General features: G+C 34.8%; 1 protein-coding gene and 1 long non-coding RNA gene across 3 annotated transcripts in view; both read left to right on the top strand.

Moving 5' to 3' along the window:
- Nucleotides 1–1,945: 1,945 nt before the first annotated feature.
- pde8b (phosphodiesterase 8B) overlaps nucleotides 1,946–27,792 on the top strand; it is a 97,766-nt gene continuing 71,919 nt past the window's right edge. The window contains exon 1 of one of the 2 annotated variants that reach the window (XM_021469002.3): nucleotides 1,946–2,251. In XM_021469002.3, coding sequence (XP_021324677.1) covers nucleotides 2,201–2,251 — 51 coding nt within the window. In that variant the 5' untranslated portion in view covers nucleotides 1,946–2,200. Of the gene's footprint in view, nucleotides 2,252–11,396; nucleotides 12,136–27,792 lie in introns of those variants that run through there. The other variant, XM_009295180.5, reaches the window with a different exon arrangement.
- LOC141379980 (uncharacterized) lies at nucleotides 18,569–19,661 on the top strand. Its single transcript, XR_012397144.1, has 3 exons — nucleotides 18,569–18,669; nucleotides 18,711–18,837; nucleotides 18,975–19,661. It is a non-coding gene; the product is annotated as an uncharacterized lncRNA (long non-coding RNA).

The raw sequence follows: 27,792 nt of genomic DNA, 5'->3' as shown, positions 1-27,792 counted from the left end.
GCAGGAAAGATGCATTGTGCCAGGTTGTTGCAGGATTGGAATTTCTTTTTTTTTTTTTTTTTTTTTAACGATGGAGCCGAAAGATTGTAAATAATTTGAAAAAACACAACAAATATTGGAATATTTAATAATATTATTAAAACTTAAGAGACGTTGTTGCTTTTTTTAAATATTGCAGTGATTGTACAACCGAGGCTTTTAATCATGAATTTTAAGTGCTCTCTTGTATAATGATTCCAACAGTGTTAAAAATGATTTAAATGCCTGAGACCAGCTTGTTATACAGTACAATTGTGGAGCAATCACAGTATTTAAATACATACCAGCGGCCTCATAAGTCAGAGAATCTCTATGTAAAAATTTCTAAGATTTAATCTCATTGTGTTTTTTTTTTTTTTTATGAGTTTTAAAATTAAGGTTTGAGTCCAACATGATGCCTAAATATTTGAATTCAGTGACATTTTAAGTACTTTGCCCGTTTATAAAAAATTCTAAAACATTTCCAACTTTATACTTATTTGAGAAACATGGATATGGTTTTTCAACATTAAAGGTGAGATTTGAATTTTGCAACTATTTAAAGACATCTTTCATTTCATTTGTTGATTTTAATCATGATTTAACACATGACGTGGGTTCGAAATGATGTTCCTTGCCAGCATTGGGAGGTTCTTGTAATACGAACAGTCATATCATTTCTCAAGAGGTTTTCCTACTGTCTTTAAACAGATTTTAATCTGGTTCCTCAACTTTGTTTTTAAACTCAGACATTAGACTCGTATACCATATATAATTACAGTTACAATACCTAATAATTACAATACCTAATTAATTATACAATAATAATAATAATTCAGATTATTACTTGAATTATGTTGGTGTATAATATGGTAGTTTTGCTTTAAAACAGAGTTTTTAAATATTTAATTTAAAATCATTTTCTTATTTTTAGATTTTGTTTTGTTTCTCTTCAATCAAAACTTAATCAAATCCTGTTCTAGTACAATGTTACAACAGCAATAAATTATTGTGAATATTTCATATTATTATTTTTTTTATTGTATCTATTTTTATTTTAAAAATATGATGAAATGGCCTGTATACAGGATAAACAATAAAACATGGTAATTCTCTATTTTTATTGCTAATGATCTGGTTCCGGCACAATGTTTGTAATAATAATTATAAATGGTGACATTGATTATTATTACAAACATTGTTGCCGGAACCTGATGATTTTAAACAATAAAAATAGAGAATTAACATGTTGTATTGTCTTTCCTGTATAAATACCATATATTAATCATAATGTAAGTATTCATTATTATTATTATTAAAGCAATTATATAGCCTGTAAAAAAAGCAAAAAAAAGAGCATTTTACATTGAGAAATACAGTTCAATACGATAATCAGAAATTAATAAATCAAGCAATTATTACTATTGTATGTAGTATGCACACAGACTTGTAATTTCAGTCAGACAGGGCTTCTGAGAAATTGTCATTCCATACAAAATCGCTGTGTTTAAGATCTGATTTCTTTAAAAAACATTGACCATCACTGCCTGGCTGAGATACGATATGAAGTGGGTATCAGACCAAGCAAGAAGCACTGCATTAAAGTATGTTTTTCCTCACCATGTCTTTAAAATATGGAAATTAATTTTACCCCAGTATTTTTAATGGAGTTTTTGCACCACCCTGCTGCTATTGACAGTGCTTTAATGGCCTTTCGTCTCTTTTTTTGCTTTAACAACCACATGGATGCTTAAGTCTATTTTAACAGAATAAATTTGAATTACATTACAACAACGATGCTGGAAAAAGAAGCTTATAAAAATTGAAGGTAGTCACAAATCTTTCACCGGAAGTTTATCACTGGCTGAAAAACACTAGCTGTGCATACAGCCAATTAGTTTTCCTGGGATCGTCCGTGTTGCGCAGCAGTGATGCCGGTGAACCGGCGGCATTAGGACCACGCACTTGTCCGCTCAGCCTGTGTGGGTGAAAAAGTTCAGAGAAACGTCGCCTACCTAAACCCTCAAAAAGTTCCTAGACACAAGAGTCTATTCGGTCGTTGCGTTCTGGTGGAGAGAATGCTGTCAAAATGTGCCTTCCACGAGGTTTTAACTCTAAATAGGCGGGATTTCATGTAACCGAGGCTCTCCGAGGGCAGTTTGGACCGCGCGGACGGACAGAGATGAGCGCGAGCACGAGCACGCAGCTGCTGTCCAACGGACCGCGGAGTAAGGTAAGATTCACTCTTCTATTATAATGATAATAATGATTACAAACTCGCTTAAAGGTGTCTTCTAAATAACCAGTTTACTTTTTCACCGTGCCGTCGAAGGTCGTTTCATAACTGGGTGTTTACGCTTTAAAAATAGAAGTTTAACTAGATTAAGTTGAACCAGTTGTGAAACGGTAACCTTATCTGGGAATTGTGGGACTCTGTGTTGTGTTCATTAACTTCTCTCTGTGAAAGAAGTAGTTTATATCAGGTTAAATTGGTTGAATGGTAAGTTTTTTCCTGTCAAAAAGAACTTGAGGTCCGTTAGTTGGTCTGTTCTTCATGACAGCTTCCAGTACTGTAGGTTGGGGTAAGATGTGACACTTTCATGTCACAGCTTTAGTGTTGACAAATGAAATATGTCTGTAGTAAAACTACATTCAACCAAACACTAAAGCAAATTTTTTATTGAATAAAGACAATAAAATAAGACGACAGGAAATGAGAAAAAACTTGTTCATTGTTTGTAAGTTATGAAATACTTGAAGATGTAAAATAATATATACTGTTATTTTGTGTAACAGGTGTCAGTGTAAAAACTACTTACTCTGTACTTTCTAACATAATAAATGATCCTACACGTGTTTATTTGATATAATAATAATAACAATAAGGCTATAATAAAGCCAAAAACACTGCAGCATATTTTTAGCTACTTAAATTACGAGGATTACTACACTTTCCAAAAGAGTAAGTGATTATACAAATGTTTGTTTGATATAATATTGAGGCTGTAATACATCCAAATACACTGCAGTATATTTTAAGCTACTTAAATTATGAAAATTACAATAAAACCTGACTTGAAATGAAAAGTATCTATATAGGGTCTAAAAAAACATGAACTATTAGTATTATATTATATCGTAAAGTGTTTTGTTAGAAAATAATGTTATTGGCATTCAGTGTAATGAGTAAAAATATAAATAACTTGATTCTGATTCATCAACATTTTGTAAAAGTATGTGATTATACAAGTTTTTACTTGAGATGTTTGTCAAATTAATACAGCCAAATACCTGGCAGCATATTTTATACACCACAATAAAGAAAATTGAATGAAACCTGACTTGAAGTGAGAAGAAATGATCAATATTAGGGCCTAATTATGACTTCTCCAATAAGACAGAAATAAACATGTTGAGTTATTTTAAAATACTCGAGACCTTGTTATTCTTAATCAAATTTGGCCTGCATACATTATTGGCAAAATCACCATCATAAGTTTTGAGAAATACATTTGAATAAATTAACTTACCATGTAATAACTTACCAACCTGCCATGTAAAATAATGAAAACTGCCTGTATATTTTAATGACAGCCCTTTTAAATAATATTATGCACAATTATGTAGATCAATGAGTGACACATCTTACCCCACTCTTTCCTTGAGTGTGTGAACACTAATGCATTTCCCTGCCCACCTTTTGCTCTCTTAATTGCTTATGTTTGTTTGTTTGTTTGTTTGTTTGTTTGTTTGTTTGTTTGTTTAAATCCAGTTGTTGTCTCTGGGGTTGTTGTTGTCTTGTTTAGTAGGCGAGGCTTATCTTTTGATCTGAATGTTTCACTGTAACACCCAGGATTCCAGTTCTGTTACATTCTTCAGTAGATTACAGTAGTCTTCTTTCACCTGGACAGTGCTGGTGTTCTCCAGCAGAGGGCGCTCATGTGTGGCCTTGTGTTTTTGAGAGAAGGTCAGGTCACTGCTGGACAGATAAGATCATCTGCTGGGGGCCGAGAGGAGGTTTTATTTATTTACTGAAGATGTGATTTAGGTATTGCGTAGTGGTGGATGGTTTCAATTACAACAAATACTTTGATTGATCAAGGAGCTTCAGGATGTATTTAAATGTAACTATTGTAAGCTGGAAGCCTGAAATAGTTTAAAATATTCCATTTGATTGATTTATTATTTTTTTTACATCAAATGTAATCAGCATTTCATTTTGTAGTGCTGTGCATTTTCTATAATAGTGGCTGATTAAGAAATACTTGGTCACATTGTTATTTAAATTTGTAATTAATGCATGCTTCTGGGAATTTTGTGACACTGAAGAGATGTAAAAGAGTAGCTCCATGATCTGTAAAAGGAACAAAAGTGATTTAATTGTTCTTTGCAGTGCATACTGTGAACAGCTGACAGCTTGAAGATTTCCCACTGGTTACGGTGTATAAATGTTTAACCACTGTCTGTTTTTATTGCTGCTTTTGTGTCTTTGATTTATACCATGGTGCTGAATAATTACCATGTTTATATAACATGGCATTTTACGTGGCTTTATTGAATAGCGTTGCATGTGCCATTGGTCCAGAAAACATACTAATACTGTAATATTTTTGGTATTTTTATTTGCATTTATTTGTTTAATGTGACTTAGTTATATTTAGTTTAACTCGTACACTATTATAAATTATGAATATTGAATGAGTGTAAATACATTGGCAAAAAGAGAGTTATTCTTTTAATCTTGTCAAAACATTGTCTTATTTAAAAAAAGTGTAACAATAAAGGGAACTTATTATGGAAAAATCTCTTTTAAATCTCTTAAATCTCACTGAGGAAGGCTTTGTGCCGAAACGTCTGTCTTTTAATCACCCGTAAAATGTAAGAAAAATAAAAAATAAAAACAGTACAAAGCAATTGAGTGCAAATCATTACCTTCTTTTAAAAATGGATTTAACACAATATTCTTTGCTATATAAACTTACACACACTGAACAACATTTCTGTTCATCACAGCTCTCCGAAAAATACAGGACACCTATCCGCTTGTTAAGTGGTGACGTGTTTGTGACGTATGTATACTGTTTCCGGGTCCAAGCTGCCATTCATTTGAGTGGAGAAATCATTCGTTTATGATCATGTTTTATTCATATCACACAGTAAAGTTAATTTTACATAAAGTCAAAGTGTACACAACAATCTCTGGGCTTGCTGCATAACAAGTACCAAAATTCTAACAATTTATAAAAAACTAATCACTTTCTGGCCATCAGATATTAGGCATGGACATATATACTGCCATCGTGATTTTCGTCTCCCCATTCAGTTGAATAGAGCACTTGGACCCGGAAGCCGCTTCGCGTGACGTCACACTTAACAAGCGGATACAACAAAAACAATTATTATTATTTCCTTTATTTAGCCAGGAGATCACATTGAGACTGTACTGTCTCTTCTTCCAGTGAGACCTGTTAAAAAAAATTTAACTAATTAAAAACTTGACATAATTTTTCTATAAAGTATTATATAATAGAAAACATTGTCAAGTCTTAAATGTTTTTGTCAGCCATTTTTATAACTATAGTAAAAAATCTGTTTGAGTGAATGTAGAAATAGAGAAAAAATATTCAATAATTTGGTTAAAAAAATCTGCACATTTAATTAGGCTATAATTTACATTGAAAAATTGAAGCCATAAGCGCTTTCCCTGTGCATAGCATGTACCGCTAGTTATGTAAATGTTTAGCCACAGTGTGTTCAGTTAATCAGAACAGTGCATCAGATGTATTATTGGCATTTCCAGGATATACAGTGTCACCAATGCGTTATGACTATTGAACAATTTGCATTTATGGAACGCTTGCTAAATCAAACGTTGGGCCAGGAATATTTTTCCCACCCATACAAGAATCTGCTAAGTAAACTCCGGCATAATAAAAGGTCAGTTGAGTTCTATATAATCATATCTGGGCTTATCAGTCATTTACAGATGTTTGGAACATTTTACAGTTTGGACCTGTAATATGCAAACATTAGGAAAGCCAGATGTACTATCAGTGATCCTAATGTCCTGCACTGTACACTTTTATTCATTTGGCAGATGCTTTAAGTGACTTATTGCATTCATATTTTAGCATTTCGTGCGCGCTCACTTGATTATACAAATGCTTAAACTTAACTTTGAAGTCATTGTTTATGAACAGGCAAAATGTTCAAAGCATTTTTTGATGCATCCAAGGTGAAGGTCAATGGCATGGCCTCGTTTCAGTTTATCGGAGTGTTATCAGCTGATAAACATGCACGCTTGCTTCGTCAAGAGAAGTTGTAGTTCATGAGGATGAATGAAACTTATTTTGTGGGTCTCTCTGAATTAATTTTGGCGTGAAGTGCAATCTTTAATCTTATAAAATCCCTATTTTGCTATTTTCAAGGTCCCTAATTTGGTTTCGGAGTCTCCGACGGTATAAGTTTACATTCATTCAGGGTCAAAAACACTTTAACTTTCTCAAAATATACAGTTCAGCTGTTCTCAGCTCAGCTCTTCATTGTCTGAAATGGTTTATTTAAACATCCAGTGTTACTAAACGCTGCTTTTCTAAAGCCTACTTTGCTCTGTGATTGGTTGGAATTAGAAATCCACCGAAATAAACATTCTGGGCCAAAGCCAAAATTCTGGATGCACTTGGCTGAAAAACAAAACTGAAAATGCTTTTTAATTATTTATTATTTTAGCAAATAATATAAAGTCATTTTTGATGACGCTGTGGGTCAGTGGTTAGTACTGTCGTCTCACAGCAAGAAGGTCGCTGGTTCGAGTCCCGGCTGGGCCAGTTGCCATTTCTGTGTGGAGTTTGCATGTTCTTCCTGTGTTGTCGTGGATTTCCTTCAGATGCTCTGGTTTTCCCCACAGTCCAAAAGACATGCGGTACAGGCGAATTGAAGAAACTAAATTGCCTGTAATGTATGTGTGGGTGTGAGTGTGAGATTGTATGGGTGTTTCCCATTACTGGGTAGCAGCTGGAAGAGCATCCGCTGTGTAAAACATATGCTGGATAAGTTAGTGGCTTATTCCTATGTGGCGACTGTTAATGAATAAAGTGACTAAGCCAGTGGAAAATGAATGAATGAATGAATGAATGAATAGTCACTTTGAGTGACATTCTAAAATTTAACCAACAGGAAAATGCACACAACAAATTTTTGGTCTTGACGAAACACCCTAGGAGTTAAAATCAACTCAATCTGAGTGTACATGCGTGACCATCAAATTAACTCCAGTAAAGAGGTAAAGTAACTTAAATTAACACATTTTTTGGAGTTAAAATGTAACTTTTTTTAATTTATTTTTTTAGTTCAAATAATAAATCTACTGAGAGTACTTGTAAAACTTAATAAAATATGAGCTCCTTATCAGTATTAGAGATCAACACTTCTTTAGAGTTAAATGTACTTCACACAATATACATTTTTATATAAAAATGATTACACCGAATGCCATAATCTTCACTTTAAGCTTTTATTTAAACAAATCCATACATTAGTTTTAGAAGTTACATGCATGGACACTAGGGCTGCTCGATTATGGTAAAAATCCTAATCACGATTATTTTGGTCATAATTTTAATCACGATTATTCAAAACGATTATCAGTTGAAGTCAAAATTATTCGCCCTTCTGTGAATTTTTTATTTTTTTTATAAATATTTCCCAAATGATGTTTAACAGGGCAATAAAATTTTCACAGTATGTCTGATAATATTTTTTTGTCCTAGAGAAAGTCATTCATTTTATTTTGGCTAGAAAAAAAGCAGGTTTCAATATTTTGAAACCTATTTTAAGGTCAATATTATTAGCAATATGATTGTCTGCAGAAGAAACTACTGTTATACAATGACTTGCCTAATTACCCTAATTAAGCCTTTGAATCGCACTGAAAAATATCTAGTCAAATATTATGTGCTGTCATCATAGCAAATATAAAAGAAATCAGTTATTAGAACTGACTTATTAAAACTATCATGTTTAGGAATCGGTTGATTTTTTTATTTTTTTTTTCTCTCTCCATTAAACAGAAAATAGGGGGAGGGGGGTCGCAAATAATTCAAGAGGACTAATAATTGTGACTTCATCTGTATATATTCAGTTATTTTTCTCCCTGTGAAAAAGGAAAGGGAAATAAATACAATAGAATAAAAACATGAACCATCTGTGCTTTAAGCATCCTCACTGTAAGAAACTTTATAATAGCTACAGCAGTCCTTCAGTCAAGAGCAGTGAGTGATTTAGTCCTTTTGTTGTTTGATTAATGATTAAAACAGTTAGTAGCAGGAATATTGCACAGTCACTTTAAGAGCAGTACGGTTCTAATTATAGTTTTTCTTTCACATGTTTTTTGATTCTCAACTCATTTGTTTATTAAACAAATGAGGGTTAATATGAATAATCACTAAACACCGCATTTTGACACCTATTTAACCATTACATTGCTCACATTGAGAAGACTTTAGATATGTGTGCTCTGCTCGTGTTCGAGGCTGAGCGCACACACACAACAGCATGCGATCTCTTTGGCACTTTTAAAAACTTGAATGATTCGAATGCACATCAATGAATGATGCGCATCCCATGCTGCAAAAGTTACATTACAGCACATGCTTTTAGTCCTGTTCACGTGAAAGTGAGCTTTGCAGATCAACAAATGTGTAAAACTGGAAAGGGGGAGGTATATGATGCAATAATATTTTCATCTTGATTAATGTTTTTTCATAATAGTTAGAAGCCAAAATCGAAACCAAATTTTCGATTAATAGGGTATATGCCGAGCTAATGTTGAGCTAATGTAATGTTTTATGTCATACTGATAAACTTCATACTGATAAGACCTGTTATTGTGAACTTTTTTTCATTTTATACGGTTCCTTTTACAGCATCGATGTTGTAATGTCATTAAAATACATTCAGTTAATTAAACTTTGGCATTCATTTAGGTGCTTAACACGTCCGTCAGAATCGGCAGGCTAGCGCAGAAGCTCCATTGAATATACTGGGGTAAATAAATGCTCATATTATAAAGACATGAGGGGGGAAATGTTATTTAATGCAGTGGTTCTTGTACAATCTGAGACCCACTTTATATCGGATATCACTCAGCCAGTGGAGATTGCTTATTTTTAAAGAAAACAGACCTTAAACGCGCCGGTTTTTGTATTGGCACACAGTTCGCCGGAAGCACTTAAACCAGGTTACTGGCAAATTAAAGTCCTATTAGCATGCTTCGGTAAATACCCTATTGCACATCCCTAATGGACCCATGGGGTTTGGGGGCATGCCTCTTTTTAAAAATTTTATACAATTTATAAAAAAGAGGTGTGCCCCTAAACGCTACTCCTGATCCTGATCTTCCTTGGGGAATGAGCAAATCATAATAAAATGTACAAAATTATCAGATCGTACAAATGAAGATGATCTAGCCAATAAATCAAATAATTACAACTTGAATTGTGTTGTTGCGCGTACTCAAGAGCGGTGTTGTCGCACGCCTACTGAAGGGCGGGACCGAGGGTGTGTCACGTCGCGGGGGCACATTTGATCTTTTTGGAAGGGCACTTTCTATCCAAGACTAAAAAGGGCATGTGCACTGCACAGGTTGAGCCCTATGTGTGCACGTGCCTGTGTGTGATAAATGCATATAACTGTACGTTCACACCGGAGGCGACAAAGTTGTTAGAGATCATTCATTTTTATTAGGAGCCGGCAGCAAACGCGGTACTCTTCGCCGGTGTGGACATTAAGAAATGGTTTAAATTATTTTTTATTCTCCTTATTTATTTCCATTTATGTCAAATAATATAATAGTTTAAAGGTAAAAATAAAGAGTTATGTTAGGCTTTCAGTTTTTTTTTTTTTTTTTTTTGTGAAATTTTCCAGTTGGCATTTGTAAAAACACCACCATCAACCATTGGGCTATTAGGCGTACTTGTCTTTTTATTTATTTATTTAGCCTATTTTAATAAATTGTTTTCAGGTTACATTTTTACATTTAGAGCCACCAGTAAAAATAAAATCATGTGAGAGGTTGATCCGGGCAAATCCACATCACGCATCATATACCTATTTCATTTATCATTGTAAACTTGACTTCGCAGGCCGATTATCTTAACCTCAAAAAGCATTTTTTGAGTGTCCTAACTAGACTGCTGCTAGTGGGATGTTTTTTTCCACAAATGTAACAGTGCGCTTTAGAGATATCAAAATAAAAGCAAATGTTCTAAAAGGTTCTGCGTTTTATCAATTTTATAGTTTAGTTTTAATGATCTTAATAATAATAATGAGTTATAATGTTAATTATAGTGTAGCCTACTGTATAGTGTAGACTGTGCAGTATCTAAACATGTTTATTAGGCTACTCTAATATTAATCCCGAACTGGAAAAGGAATGTAAAAATGACTGGCAGCTGCGTCTCGGCTAAAGTTAATTTAACAGCAAATTTCTTTAGCGTTTTTTTTCCCCTGTAGAGCTCAAGAGAGTTGTATTATAATTATTATTATTATTATATTAATAATTAGTTAACCAAAAACATGTAATGAATTAGGCCACTATATAGTGCAGTTTTCTCCTGTTTGAGTTTAGAGTGTGCCTCTGTGTGCGTGTTTATGTGGGCTCACGCTGACTTTACGTGGGGACCAGATCTCTGGACTATTGCTCTAATTTCACAATTTTCAAAAATTAAGTGTTAATAATTAATGACATAGAGAATTTTTAGTTATCAGTAAACTAATTACTTATGAAAACTGAGGGGGCACAAATTCTTTCAGAGGGGGGAATTCCCCTGTAACGCTGGGCCTGCGCAGTGACTACATTAATGCAACAGCCTTTTTTTAGTTTATATGTTTTCCCTTTTGGCTGAAAACTGAAAATGTCATTGAACATTTGGTGCATCGGTGCATCCCTGTATGTTTTTACTGTATTAGAAGATTTGCTTTCGCATGGCATCTTCTTGATATGTCAGCAACAACCAAAGTCTTCCAGGCCTCGGTTACTATGGCTCACACTTTTTAATCAGAAAAAAAGTCGTCTTATATGAACTGTTTACTGGAAGCTTCTTTGTGGTGCCAAATTTATTCTTTTTTAAGCATTGCTGTAAAAATTAGATGTTTTTAATTGTTATATTAGTGTATAGTGCATATGTAGTTATTGAGTCAAACACTAGTTTGACTTATGCATTCTTCATGTTATTAAATGTGATTATTTACAGTAGTGAAAATCTCGTTTAAAACAGCAAAACATGAAGCCACCATTATCCCACACTCTCTCTCACTGTGTGTGCATGTGTGTGTGCGTGCGTGTGTGTTTAAGAGGGAGTCACTGATGACGTTCATGTGTCTTAAAGGACCCTGAGTGTAAGTTTGAGACATTTTCTCAGAGTCTGGTGCTTTGCGCCTGTTATTTAAGAGCTCTGACGTCGTGATGAACATACAGATGATCAGTTCTACGAGAAAATGCATCGCAGCGAGGAGCTTGGATCTTTAGTCTGTTACGCCGACGCGGAATGAGGTGTAATTCGTCCAAAATGTGACACGGCACCAGCGCAAGGGGCTCACGGTTGGACAGCCGAGGTGTCATCGATCTGACCTGATATGATCGCTGATAAATAACGCTGCGAGATGGATCTCCTCTCCGTTTCTGTTCCGTGACGCGCTGGGGAGTCAGGCGGAACTGAGCAGCGCGAGCACCGGCCCATGTACCGGGGGAACGGCAGCGTGACAGCGGCCCGGGAGCGGCAGCGGAGGTCTTGAGATTCGTTCCTCCGGGTTTTGCGCAGCGAGGCGCGGGGAACGATGGGCTGCGCTCCCAGCATTCACGTCTCGCAGAGCGGGGTGATCTACTGCCGCGACTCGGATGAGTCCAACTCGCCGCACCAGACCACTACTATCTCGCAGGGCACCGCGACCACCCTGCACGGCCTCTTCATTAAGACCGACGCGGCGGATACCATCCCCTCCGTGATCGCGTACCAGACCAGGCACACACGGACCAACTCCCACCGGGAGCGGAGAGAGAACAGCGGCGGACAGATGTGCACAGAGGCCGAGACCCAGACCAGCTGCACCAGCGTCAAGGTACGGGGGAGTTAGTGAATGAATGAATGAATGAATGAATGGCAATAAGGTGGGAATGGGTTTTTAGCGCCTTTTTCTCACACTATTTCCACCATATTGTCATTCGTTCAGTGTTTTGGACTCCTCTCTCTGTGTGTGATGCGTGTTGTGAATCGTCAGCAGGATTTAGTCTGACTGCTTCCATATGCTGAATGTTTACAGCTTTTGACATCTTTTATTTTTTATTGAGTTTTTGAAGAGAATGAGTTTTCTTCATTCAGAAACTTCAAACGGATGGTTCAACATCTGTCCTTTATTTCAGAAATTATCTTTTTCTGAGATAACCAAGTCATCCATTCATGTCAAATATTTTAGTTCACTATGATGAACACTGATGGCTGGCTGCTGTTTATGAAATTAACCTCAGAGTGCATAATGAAGAGTTTAGATGCAAAAAAAACAACGTGCCGTCAGGAATTTCAATCAAAAATGAGCATTTTTCTTAGCCTCCTTTGTTGAGTTATTTCACTTTGAAGACCATGTAAAGGACTTATTCTTTGCCAAAAAAGTAAAATTACTGAACCTGATAAAAATGATGTTTAGAAGAAACCCCCTTTGATTTTTAAAAAAATATTTACCAAGTTATGTTTAACATAGCAAGGACATTTTTACAGTATATCTGATAATATGTTTTTCTTCTGGAGAAAGTCTTGTTTTTTCCGGCTAGAATAAAATCAGTTTTAAATTTATGAACCATTTTAAGGTCAAAATTATTAGCCCCTTTAAGCAATTTTTTTTGGACTGTCTCCAGAACAAAACGTCATTATAACTTGTTTAATTACCCTAACCTGTCTAATCAACCTAGTTAAACCTTTAAATGTCTCTTAAAGCTGTATAGCTGTGTCTTGAAAATAATCTAGTCAAATATTATTTACTGTCATCATGCAAAGATAAAATAAATCAGTTATTAGAAATGAGTTAGTAAAACTATTGTTTAGAAAGGTGTTGAACAAATCTGCTCTCCATTAAAGAGAAATTGGGGGGGAAAAATAAACAGGGGTTAAATAATTCAGGGGGGCTAATAATTCTCACTTCAAATGTATACAATAAATTGTAATGTTTAGCTTTTTTTTTTTTTTGTTCCACAACAGAAGTCAGCAGTTTTTGAGGTTGTTAGATTTTAACAGGGCACCCATCGAATGTAAATCCATATGAGTATCGAGCAATTTCACGCAAATGTTAACCTTGCCATGAAAAATATAAAGTTTTCAGCAAAGTAGCGAAACTAGTTTTTAAGTGTTTTGTGTTGACTTGAATGTTACAGTACTGTAAAAATACACAAAAATGTCTCTGTCAATGTTTTCAAACAATTGTATTTGATTTAGCAAAGCCACACAAGTGCCAATTAGATCTGTCCCGATATCTATTTTTTGTTGTACGATATACTGCATCGAAATATATTGCAATACATGATATTATTGTTATTTTAAGACCACTTCATGCCACTCATTATATAATGCCAGAATGACAATATAATATCGCAATTCAATCACACTCTTCCAAAGAACACATCATATTTTATTATTAAGAATATTAAATTTAATTCTTATAATTTTAACGATTTAATACTGAGGCATTGAAATCAGAGTGTGAAAACGCATATCCTAAATAAATAATAATAAATGTTAACAAAAAAGTGCAAGGTAAAAAAGTAACAGGCTGTGATATCTGCTAGCAGATCTATTTTTAGTTGTCAGACACCCATATGAAAATATACTAAAGCAATGTATAGTAAATACTATAGTGTTTATTTTTTAAGCATACTGACACTGACACCTAGAGATGTTGCACAATCAGCTAAAATGTTACTAGAATTGTTTTGCATGTATGGGCGATATATATTGCATCAGCAAAAATGATTGAGGTCATATCCATGTGTTGTGCGACAAGTCGATATATCGAACATTGTGGCAGACCTAGTGCCAATTTCACATCTGTCACATCCATAACAGAGAGATGTCACATCCATAACCAACCTTTTCCCTTATAAATGCAAAAATCTCTAATAAAATAGAATCAATCAGTTTTGTTCTATAGTGAGTCAACTCTTATCCTCTCGATCAGCATTATTTGTATGGGGTTGTGCAGTTTAATTCACAGAATTTCTACAAAGTATGTCGTACACTGTAAACTTGCATACTTTTTAGGTTACATTGATAAGGCATGTTTATTTTTTTCATTTATAATATAAAAAATGCTTACAGATTGATATTTTTCTGAATATCCCGTAACTCTGTGGTTAGTTGTTTTGGAAAATGTAAATGGATGTTTCAATTTAATGCTAACATATAATTTCTATGTGAATTCATGCTTCAAATTTTTACTGCACATGTCACATGTAACATTGTGACATATGTATACAAACATATATATACAAATAGAGCAATTCCAATGTTCCATCCAACCTACAGTGTCCCATATTTTTGCTTTGCTACGGTCACATTTAAATTCATGCAGATGGTTGACATTTCTATCTGAAGCATTGTATAGTGCATTCATTGTATAATACATTTAATCAATTCATGTATTCCATGAGAATCAAACCCATGGCCTTGGCATTGCTTTAACATCATGCTGTACCCATGGCGTGCATGAAATAATATAGGCCAAAGATGAGACGTCCTATTTTGTTGTCCACATCCAATTTAATTTCAGAAAGTGATTTTACATGCATATTAAGTATTAGTAAAGTGTCTTGTGCTTGAAAACATGAGTGAAATTAGCTGTCATTGGCATTCAGTGTGACAGATGTATTTACTGTATGTCAAACGAAACTGTGTTTATTCTAACCTGTAGACCGTAATGATTAAAGTTCTTGCTAAGAAAACTTTTAATATTGATAAACATTTTGAAAAATATACTGTCTAATCATCCATAAATATAATTTTGTACAACAGAACAGCATACAAATGCTGACAACTTATTGTTCAGTTTTTGTACTGTAATTTACCTACACTTACCGGCCACTTTATTAGGTACACCTGTCCAATTGCTTGTTAACTCAAATTTCTAATCAGCTTATCCCATGGCAGCAACTCATTTAAGCATGTAGACATGGTCGAGAAGATCTGCTGCAGTTCAAATGGAGCATCAGAAGGAGGAAGAAAGGTGATTTGAGTGACTGAACGTGGCATGGTTGTTGGTGCCAGAAGGGCTAGTCTGAGTATTTCAGTAACTGCTGATCTACTAAGATTTTCAAGCACAACCATCTCTTGGTGAGCGGCAGTTCTGTGAGTGCAAATGCCTTGTTGATGGCAGAGGTCAGAGGAGAATGGCCAGACTGGTTCGAGCTGATAGAAAAGCAACAGTAACTCTAATAAGCAGTCGTTACAACCGAGGTCTGCAGAAGAGCAACTCTGAATGCACATGTCCAGCCTTCAGGCGGATGGGCTACAGCAGCAGAAGACCACACCGGGTGCCACTCCTGTCATCTAAGAACAGGAAGCCGAGACTACAATTTACACAGGCTCACCAAAATTGCACAATAGAAGATTGGTAAAACATTGCCTGGTCTGATGGTTCTCGATTTCTGCTCCGACATTCAGATGGTAGGGTCAAAATTTGGTATAAACAGCATGAAAGCATGGATCCATCCTGCCTTGTATCAAGGGTTCAGGTTAATGGTGGTGGTGTAATGGTATAAGGGATATTTTCTTGGCACACTTTGGGACCATTAGTACCAATTGAGCATTGTGTCAATGCCACAGCCTACCTGAGTATTGTTGCTGACCATGTCCATCCCTTTATGACCACAGTGTATCCATCTTCTGAAGGCTACTTCCAGCAGGATAACATGCCATGTCATAAAGCGTAAGTCATCTTAGACTGGTTTGTTGAATCTGACAATGAGTTCACTGTACTCAAATGGCCTCCACAGTCACCAGAACTCAATCCAAATAAGCACCTTTGGGATGTGGTGGAACAAGAGATTTGCATAATGGATGTGCAGCCGACAAATCTGCAGCAACTGCGTGATGCTATCATGTCAATATGGAGCAAAATGTCTGAGGAGTATTTCCAGTAGCTTGTTGAATCTGTCATGAAGGATTAAGGCAGTTCTGAAGGCACAAGTGGGTCTAACCCAGTGCTAATAAAGTGGCCAGTAAGTGTATATTGTCTTATAAAAGTCACTTTGTTAAACTTTTTAAAATCAAAAGGTAACAGGGCATAGAGTAAGGTCCCATAATGCACTTTAAAATCCTAAATGAAAGGAAAACGAAAACGTGTTAATCACAAAATACAGGAAACTGTTAATCTGAATTTCGTATAATTTAGGTGATCTTTTGAATGTTAAATAATGTTCATTATGTTATTTTATTTACTGATTTTATGCATCTTTTAATGATGTATTGTCACTTATTATCTCTGTAGTAGTTTTATGTAATGTGCAAATAAATGAGCAAATTACCAAACATGACCTGTGCATGTCTAATACCAATTATTTAGCCCATAGCTGAACTTGGTTTAAGGTTCATGTTTGTTTTTGTACATTTCTGTCAACATTTTATATGCTAGACATTTTTGTCACTGATTTGGGTCACCATTTGATGATTGAAGTCAAATCTGGGTCATGATGCAAAGTTTGCAAACCCGGTAGATAACCCCTGCAGTTTTACTGTACAAATACACAGAGCAGTGATGAAAAATGGCTTTTCAAATATCAAAACAACAAATGTCTAGTAGTGGTTTTCTTTTTTGTCCTTTTTTTTGTTTCCTGCTCATTTTTTTAGGAATAAACAAAAACATGCATTTTTTTATTTTTGCATAAAGTCAGTGGTAAGAATAGTTTATTTATCAAATAAATATTTTTTTGAACTAGGCTCATTTGATGAAATATTAAAAGACTCAGGAACTCATTGTGCAGCTTCAAAATACACATTAACTGTCGTTTTAAATTCAGACCACTAGGGTTTAATCATTTAAAGTATAATAAGATTCAGCACATTCACTTATTCTTTTCTCAATAAGTTAAAGAAGTTAAATATATATCTGTTGAGTTGTATGCTGATTATTATTTTACCCAATTTATAGGTGACTTTCATTAAAATTATTTGAAATGAAAAAGTTGAGACTTTTTAATTACTTTTTCATTTATTATGTCTTGCATATTTGTCATAATTTTTGTAAATGTAAATTTATTCAGACACCAAACATGGGACAAAGTAACGTGGGAAGTAATAAATCGATTTTCTTGAAGCCCTTACAACATTTGTTTTCCAGGCTATAACAGCACATTTTGCATGCATGCCTTGATGGAGCTGCCAAATATCAGCTGATTTTGGGACCATGTGCCACAGATCGCTCCAAATTTCAGTGTTAAGTTCAGAAAGTAAATTATTGTAGCTTTTTTCCTTATTACAAGCCATGTTTCTCTTTTCATGCGTCACACTGATGGTCAGTCTACAGGTTATTTAGTGCAATAACACATCCTTGAGTTTAAAATGTCTGAGTTTTTCAGTTTAAATGACAAGAGATCCTGTGGGAATGAAAGTAACACTTATTTATGTCCCACTGCTAATAATTTTACCTTATTTTTAGAGTTTGCAGTGTTTTGATTAACATGTTTTATAAAATTAATGCATTTTGCCAATAATAATAAAAAATATTCACAAATTGTTGAAAACGTTTTCATTGTTGGATCACCTTTGAAACATTTGTTGAATCTGAAATTTAAAATGAATATGGCGTTTAGAGTTAACATTAACAGGGTCGTAGTCAGATATATTTAAAATGAACAAGATTAAGCCAGTTAATCTAGCAAATATCAAGTGTATCTGTCTGCGGACTGCAAGATAGGGCCGTAATATGAAGGGGCGTAACTTGTAGTAAGTTAGATAGGCTTGCAGTTATCGAGATCCCTTTGGACCATGTGAGATGTCACAAGTTCACAACGAGATGTTGTTGGCAAGATGGCGAAAATACTTGGCAGAGAACATTTACAGCAAATGTTTTCATGAGTTTTCTCGAAATTTATCCACAACCTATTAATTTGATATATTGTTATAATCATTAATTTAGCAACTCCACCATACAACTCGCTGACTTCTTCATCCATTTTGTTATGACAGTTAGCATACTTGGCATCACCCCCTGTGGCAAATAACAGTACAATTGTGAGCGCGTCAAGTATAATAGCCTCCGAAGCCTTCAGCTGTACGTTTATAACTGTGATGTTTTAGTGTTGGGGAAGTTAATACCTGGTTGATTTTAGGTTTGTGGTAGGTATAGACGTTAAAAAACTGTGATGGTTGGGTTAAGGGTTGGTGAAAATGCACAAGTTAAAAACTGTAATGGTTGGGTTTAGGGTTGGGGAAGATGTAGGTGTTAATAACTGTGATGGTTTGGTTTAGGGTTGGGGAAGGTGTAGACGTTAAAAATTATGTTGGGTTTAGGTTTGGGGAAGGTGTAGACATTAATAACTGTGATGGTTGGGTTTAGAGTTGGGGAAGATGTAGACATTAATAACTGTTATGGTTGGGTTAAGGTTTGGGGAAGGTGTAGACGTTAATAACTGTGATGGTTTAGAGTTGGGGAAGATGTAGACATTAATAACTGTTATGGTTGGGTTTAGGTTTGGGGAAGGTGTAGACGTTAATAACTGTGATGGTTGGGTTTAGAGTTGGGGAAGATGTAGACATTAATAACTGTTATGGTTGGGTTTAGGTTTGGGGAAGGTGTAGACATTAATAACTGTGATGGTTGGGTTTAGGTTTGGGGAAGGTGTAGACATTAATAAATGTTATGGTTGGGTTTAGGGTTGGGGAAGATGTAGACATTAATAACTGTTATGGTTGGGTTAGGGTTGGGGAAGATGTAGACATTAATAACTGATGGTTGGGGAAGGTGTAGACGTTAATAACTTTGATGGTTGGGTTTAGGGTTGTGGTAGATTTAGACATTAATAACTGTGATGGTTGGGTTTAAGTTTGGGGAAGGTGTAGACCTTAATGATGATGGTTGGGTTAAGGGTTGGAGTAGGTGTAGGCATTAGTAATAATGATGGTTGGGTTAGGGTTAGGGTGTAGGTGTACATGTTATTAACTGATGTACAGCACCATCTTGCCGACAACATAGTTTTGACATGTGGGTCTCCATAACTTCAACTTACAACTCTAACATACTGCGAGTTACACCCCTTCATGTTACCCACCTGTCCTGTGGTCTGTAGACAGACCCTTCTCACAAATGTTGTGTTACTTTTGACCCACCTGTGTGTTACTTCGTTGTTTAACTTTTGTTTAAAGTGAAATAAGTATTGCAGTTGTTCTACACTGATACAAAGTAACATCTAATTTTGATAGTTATCACAGCAAAATATATTTCTGCTGAAAACATTATTTTAAAAATAAGCTTTTATAAAAAAAATGTACTTTCATCCCTGCTCTCCCCTATAATATTTAAAAAAGAAAAAAAACGACTACATTCAGAAATGAGTTTCATTAAAAATTTTGTTAAAAAAAAAAGCTTCCACACAATACCTTCATGTTGTCCCAACACAAAATAATTAAGTTAACTTAAATTTTCTTTTCAAATTTAAATTGATTGAACATAAAACAATTAAGTTTATCCCCAAAAAAATCAAGAACTGTGTTGACTCAGCTCATTAAAAATAAGTAGTTTAAACAAGCAGCAAAAATATTTTGTTTGAGTGAATGAAGTTAGTAATGTGACATTGAAATAAAATCTCACCATTGCTGTGTTTAAACCTCCATAATAAACAAACACCTACAATTTATTTGCACTTTAGTCCATTTACTATAAATGGTATTGAAGAGTACTTTGGAAGAACCATGTTCCCTTTATTTTTATCATCATGCTTCATAGTGCATTGAGATTTATAATTGTACCCATTTTGTCTCTGATATCTTTCTGCTTACATTCTGGAGATGATATTAAAAGACTGTTAACTGGAATGCCGTAATTCCTGCCATGTTTACAATGAAAATCACTCTTATCTACATTTAACAGTCAGAGACATTTTTGTCAAGCACAGGTGAGAGCTTTCTTCCTAGACATGTAATAAACACTTTTTAGTTAGTTTAGTTAAGGAATGATTACTTTTTTTTCAGTATGAGGGCTTTATTTGGACCCATTTGACCCTTTGGTACACAATGGAATTTTTGTTACGCAACACAAATCAAATACTAAAGTCATTTTAAAAACCCAACAAGGACCATTTATAGATCTGTTCATGGATTTATATAATGGCTTTAGCGGGCACTTTGTTTGCATGTTGCTCATCTGTCAGTATAAAAGGAGACATAGTGATTTTTTTTTTTCGGTACGATCTCCAGTGCTTGGGCCAAGAAACTCAATGATGCCATTGAAGTGTGTGCGACTCTCGATCACTCAAAACACACTCTCATTGTGTTCGCAGCGATGGAGCAGATATTCATTTTGAGTTGAATGTGCGTGCTGGATTATTCTGTGTGTGTCTCTGCATCTTTGGGAGAGATAGAGGCCTTGTGTTAAAGAAAGGCGATTTTGTGTTTCTTTGTATGCATTTGTGTGTGTTCAGGCCACAGAGTTTGTTTACCCCTCTGGCTGTGAGCTCTCAGGGTGTGAACTATCACATGCAAAAAGGCTGATGAATCTTGGAGCAGATACACACACACACACACAAGGTTAGAGGGAGGCATTATGGGTAGAGCTGCCCTTAGATATGTAGCAGGGCATCGGCGGTCGCAATGTCGCCCAATGAAAAGTACAATCTGATTGGCCACCGGAGGTCAGGAACATTTAGATAACAGCCTGAAATCTCTGAAATTCATGTTACAGCTTCTGTCCCTCAAGCTACAGTCTTCTGTTTATGGGGATTCTTTGCATTTGGTGGCCTCATTCATGTATGATATTCTGATTGGATGTCGGTTTCTATATGTTTTTAGCTATAGATCAAGAATTGAACATATGGCATCCAAGTCTGATTTTGATAGTGGTATTCTGTGATATTGTTAACAAAAGCTATATAAATGTATTATAATGAACAATAAAGTATTCATGCATGCACTGAATATAGTTCAGATGTTCTAAAGTCATTTTATAGTTTTATGTAGGGCTGCATGATTAAATGAAGGTGATTTTCAAGCCGATTTTGTCAGTAATACCGGTTAATCAGCTGTAAATATTCAGCATCTGCTTTCTGATGGAGCAGAATGTACACAGCAAAATCTTCTGAGTAAAAGTTGCTCAGTTTAGATGGTATTTGGTCCTTTTCAAAATTAGGTTAAAGTTACTCAAGTTAATAAGACAATATAAGGATTAATTAGGTGATGATTAAGCACTGATGATGCACCCCTGTTAATAAGCAGAAACACAGAAGAGAAACAAAACTAAAACTGACTTCAGTCACAGCCTAAGATGAAATCAGCTGTAATTTAATACATTAACCCCAGTTTCACAAACAAGGTTTAAAGCTAGTCAAGATTATTGTATGTTTGAGCTGTCTGAACTCAAAATAACCTGCTTTTTCTAAGGCCATTTTTATAAATGTGGCTTAAATAGCCTAATTTAACTTGATCCTCGAGGGCCGGTGTCCCTGCAGAGTTTTGTTCCAACTCTAATCTAAACACACCTGCTTGTAGATTTCTAGTGATCTTGAAGACACCGATCAGCTTGTTCAGGTGTGTTTGATTAGTGTTGGAGCTAAACTGTGCAGGACACCGGCCCTCCAGGACCGAGTTTGCCAATCCCTGAACTAAGGCCTAGTCCTGGCTTAATCTAAGCCTTGTTTGTAAAACTGGGCCTAAATCTCTCAAAATCTCAGCAGAGGAATAAATCAAACAATAAGTATCTCCATAAAACAGCAGCTTTACTTATTACCAAACTGTTTACCCTATACTTAAGGAGGGACCAAATACTCTCTAAACTGAGTAAGTTTTACTCGGAGGATTTTGCTGTGTACTATCAAAGACTATAGAATACACAAGACATGTCACTTGTATACTTTTGAATGAAGAAAAGTTTAACAGTCAATTTGGCGAATAAAGCCCCGCCTTTTAGTACAGGAGCCAATCAGTGATCGCTACATAGCAAAAAAAAGCCCGCCTTCTAGTACAGGAGCCAATCAGCGATCGCTATTGAATGACAATTCTCTGGGGGAGGTGCTCAGACAAGACGTGAGTTTTTGCAGATTTTGTGTGATTTGAACATTTGGAAATTAAACTAAATAGACATTTGTTGTTTAATTTTATTGGTTAATTGTAGTTTGGAATTCATACGTAAGCTTTTCAAGCAGTTTTGGAGAATTAAAAGTTTTCTCATTCAAACAGGATGTCCGGGCATACTACCCAAGAGGCGTTTCAAAGGTGGCCACCGAGTGAAATGATTTGCCTCAAAGGGACTTTGGTACGATGCACTAGAGATGTAACAGTATGAACACTTAATATCATGATTATTGGGACAAAATGTAACACGTATCACGCGTGTTATCATAGTTTTGTTAAAATTACCTAAAATGTTCAAGAATAAATGCCACACACACTTATTCCACCAATTTTCTTTATCTGAAAATGAACAAAGAAGTTGCTTTAGAAGCTTTATTCAATTTTGTGGTAAACAATACCCACAAGGATCTGTTTTGGTTTAATTATGCATGTATTATTTTGTAGTTAAAAAAAAAAAAGTCAAAAAGTGTGTGATTTGACGAAAATATTGTTCTGACTGATATTGAGTTTTGATTTGAAATTTGTTTTTGTGAAGTCAAACTTCAGCTCAGTAATCTTAATAATGGGCAGTGCACACTTTAAATGAAGGGACTACAATATACTTTAAGTGTATGTATACATTTATTTATTTGACATGGACGTCACAATTACATTGGATAACCAAATGCATTTGTTTAAGTGTTTTAGCAAACTTGCTAATTCTAAACACCTGTCGACAGGAGGCTTGACAAAATGAAATTATAAGAAATACATATACACAGCATTATATTTCTTTACATAAAATTACTGAAGGCAAAAGCAAAGGCGACATGATCCAACAAACTAATAGTAGGCTATTTGTGCAAACACTGCTGTTTTGTTTTTAACCAATTTTTAAGAACACTACTAAAATATTTATATTACTTTCTGATTTTAGGCTGACAGGTAAATCATTCCACAATTTGGCTCCCTTTACAGAGAAAACAGATTGACCAAAAGAGGACTTACACTTTCTCACTCGACAGTCAGCATTAGCAGTTGCCCGTGGGACTCTTGTCAGAGGTCTGATTCCTACTGATTGGATCAGAAAACAGGATTGGAACATGATTATTTAAACATTTAAAACCAATTTAAGATCATTAAATTTAATAAAACTATCAAAACTAAAAAGGTTGTTTACATAAAACTTCACAATGATGCCATTGCATAGGCTTCAAGTCCATAATTTTAACTGCTTGTTTATATATTGAGTCAATAGGCTTCAGTGTGGTTAAAGCGGCTTGTGACCACGATGTAATGCAATACATCAAGTGAGATAATATCATTGTGTGCATGTATAATTTTGCAGTTTTATATGTTAAAAACCTTCTAATAAAACGAAAACTTTTTAGATTTGTCAGATTTATCAACTGTCTATATAAGCATGTATTTACATAACAGCATATTGCAATGTTACAGGATTTACAGTGGGTTTTCAAAATCGCGATATTCACGGATTTAATAATGAAAATTTGAAATAGTAATCTCAATTGTTAGAAAACTTAGTGTTTTACCGGTCAAACCGCTAACCATGACATTACACAACACATTAAAGATATTATCTGTTCAAAATTGTCAAAAAAACCTGTGGCTAAGGCTAATCACGCTTGTACAATAGATCTTTAGTACATCAGAAATAAAAACACTGGCCCCAATGAAGGCTGTGCTATTTCATTAAGTTTAGTAGTTGGCTAACCATCATTAAACTGGACTGATGTTTCAGTCAGAATGACATTTAAGTCATAAACATAAATACTGACAAATACATATTTATCATTCATGAATTCTTATTAATGAAAATGATTACACAAAAAATATTAACAAGGTTTCCAGCAAAATTGTGAATGTTTTTACAAAATTTCAGAAAATGTGACTTGGCAAATAACCGAAAAATTACGAACAAACGAGCCCTGAGGCATTTAATATTAAATAAACTGTCACACATGGTGAGCACCACACTAAATCTCCAAGTGCTCTGAGAACCAGACTAGTGGTGGGGGAAAATATCGATAAAGCATACTATCACAATATTATCTGTGGCGATACCATATCAATGACACCCATATCTATATACCATTGATTGATTTGTTCATTCATTCAAACTCACGCAAACGTGGAGAGAACATGCAAACTCCACACGGAAACGCCAACTGACCCAGCTGTGGCTCGAACTATCGACCTTCTTACATCTATATACCACTAATATTTTATTATGCTATTCGGTTGAATAATAAAATGGTTTTCTTTAGTAATATGTTAAATGTACAGCATGTATATTTAACAAATTATTGAATATGGACCTTTTTGTTATTTGTTATTAGAAGAGGGCTGTGATTTGTATCTGACTGAATGATTTCCACCCCTAAAACAGATACCAGGCTGAAGAAATTGTTTGCACTCTTGTGTATGTCGGAAATATAAAAGAAAAATGACTGATTCCCAAATACTGTCCAATCTATGATTGTGATCAATATGAAAGTGGTTTTGTTCTTCATGAGTGCAGACTAGGATGAGAGCTTCATGGTGATGTTGGTGAATGTTAAACAAGATCAATATGAAACTCAAGATCAAGAGTGGTTAAACTTGAGGCAAAAGGGCCAAAAACCAAACTTGATTGAGGGCGATGGACCGAAGGTAAATATACCAAACTGCACTGGAAAAAATGCAGGGTTCCAAACAATTAATTTAGGTTGTTCTGAACCAATTCGATTACACATTTACGTGTAATAAACATAAAACAATTAAGTTGTCCCAAAAAATCTCAAATATTGTGCTTATTTTGCATAAGTAACAAGCAGCAAGATAATTTTTTTGAGTGTATATTACATTAAAGTTGCCATGGGCAATTTCTTAACTTATTTCATATTATTAATAAATTGATTTATTCATATTAAATAATGCAATATTTTTATTTTTTACATATTATAATTATTTATTATAATAGAAACATAATTATTTCTTAACGCAGTGGTGACCAATGCCGAATACACTAGTAAAGCTGCACCTGCCTCTGCTTATGTCTTCTGCATTGGCTTCTATCCATCAGTGACAGTGGATTATTATTATTATTATTATCTTTTAAAATCTGATTACTGTACAACATTAAGTTAAAACATTTAATTTTAGTTTGTTAATTCGTTGCTCAACAATAAAACAAACTACCAAAAAAAATCTAGCTCTCTTCTAAGACTGGATGGCGGGTCAAGTTAAAGTAAAAGTCACCAAGGGCCAATTTTGGCCTGCGCGCCCTTGTTTGGGCATCTCTGCTCAAGATCATTTTACTATTATGGGATCTGCTCTGATTGGTCAGGACATGACTAAATTGTAGATGTGATCTTTACTTGATTATGGTACATCTGCTGCACGTGTGATGTACTTTTTGTATGAAAATTATTAACTGGGGCCAAATAGTACATTTTACAGGTTTGACTGGAGGCTGAAATTAGACGTTTTTTTCTTTATACAAGTGTGCATGTGTGTGTACTTGTACAACTATAGTTATGAGGGCTGGTTTGATTTCTGGACCATCAGAATAAGAACTAATAGGTTGAAATAAGAATTCTTGCCACTTTTTGACCTCATCACTGGGTTGTTTGAGGGTTAAGATTTGGTTTTAGAGTCAAGATTCGAGTTCAGTTCCTCTTTATTTCTATAGCGCTTTTACAATGCAGATTGTGTTAAAGCAGCTTAACACTGAAGTTCTAGTAAATTGAAACTGTCAGTCAAGTTTTTAGAGTTTAGGTTCAGTTCAGTGTGGTTTAATTTTCATTGCTGAAAGTCCAAACACTGAAGAGCAAATCCATCCATGCGCAGCTCCAAAAGTCCCAAATCAAGCAAGCAAGTGACGAGGAACAAAACCTTAACAATTGACGAAAATTAAGGAAAAACCTAGAGAGAAGCCAGACTAAGATGGATACGACCATTTCAACTCTGAAAAATTCTTGTGCATAGGTGCAGTCTAGGCACCTGGGGCTTGAGAATGCTATACATGCATCGTGGAGATGGTTCAAGGTTTAGGTCAGGGTACACTGAAAAAAGTGTTGCATGCGGAACTGTTGCAATCAATTTATTTGTGTTGAATTTAGACAAACAAATTAATTTGAATAATGTTCAGCTTAATTTGTTTGTTTAAATTCAACACAAATATATTGTTTACAGCCACTTAATGTGAAAAAATTGAGTAAATCCAAGGAATCATCTTTGAATATTTTTTTTCAGTGTAAATGCTCTTAGTTGTAATGGTTAAGGTTAGGCGAAGGTGATTGCATTGTGTCAATGAATACCCTCAAAAAGAGAACTGTAAAATTGCGTATCTTGTATTCTTTATGTTGACCAAATGTCCCCACAAATATAGCAATACCAGTAAATGTTGGTCTTGTGCAGACATGTCTTTTGTTTCCCATGAGGAAAATGGCTCATAAATCTCACATAATGAAGTATTTTGAAAATGAAAAAAGGGCAGATTGTTTCCTGTGAGGGCTAGTTTATGGGTAGGGTTGGGGTAGTGGGACAGAATATACAGTATGTACAGTATAAATTTCATTATGTCTATGTGAAGCCCCTATAAAGATAGCTGTACATGTGTGTATGTGTGTTATGCACTGCGTAGAGTAGATTTGTTTATCATCTTGGAGGTTTTGGTAAACACTTGAAAGCATCGTGGGAGCATGTCGGATCTTACAGGATGGGAACAGATTGTTTGAAATATGTTTGAATGTGAAACATTTCAGTTTACAAGCTGGCGACACTGAGAACAGCTCCACTAACAGATGACAAGCGCTTTAATACTGAGCTTATTCATTTTATTATGATGCGTGCAAAATAATCTGACACTTCATGCTAGACACATAGATCTAGTCATATAATAGGTAGCAGCTTAAAAATAATATTTATGATTTATTTACTATGTACAGTACACCCCTTTATATCTCCCATATTTAAAATGTATACATTCTATAAAAAATTTGGGTTAGTCGGGTAAACATACAGTCCATTAAAAACATCACTGCTCTCACTAACAGTGACCAATGATGTTTTTGTAAAGATTGACATGACATTTTCTTTCCTCTGTTATTGTTTAGTGAGATTGTGATTGTACTGCAAAAAAAAAAAAAAACAATTTCACTGCCAAATAACTTATAACAAATGCTTACAAAGAAATAGCAAGTGACATAATAATATAAAGTAGAAAGTCTACAGTTTATTTTCTCCAATCTTTTTTAATCTACAACTTAAAGAAAGTAAAAAAAGTTTAAAGTAAGTTTTACCAGTAATGATTTTAAGTTGCTGTATGTCCGTTTTTGACTCTTTTAACCACAAAAATACCATAATATATTATGTTTGCAGATATTTAAGAAATAGGTCAGGTGAACATTCTTGCTTATCTGAAGTCAGATATTCTTGTTTGAAAATGTGAGCCACGTTCATTTTATTTTCA

The sequence above is a fragment of the Danio rerio genome, chromosome 21 (genome assembly GCF_049306965.1).
Source record: "Danio rerio strain Tuebingen ecotype United States chromosome 21, GRCz12tu, whole genome shotgun sequence".
Taxonomy (NCBI): Eukaryota; Metazoa; Chordata; class Actinopteri; order Cypriniformes; family Danionidae; genus Danio; species Danio rerio.
The sequence above is the reverse complement of the archived record's forward strand: the minus strand, read 5'-3'. Positions and strand labels throughout refer to the sequence as shown.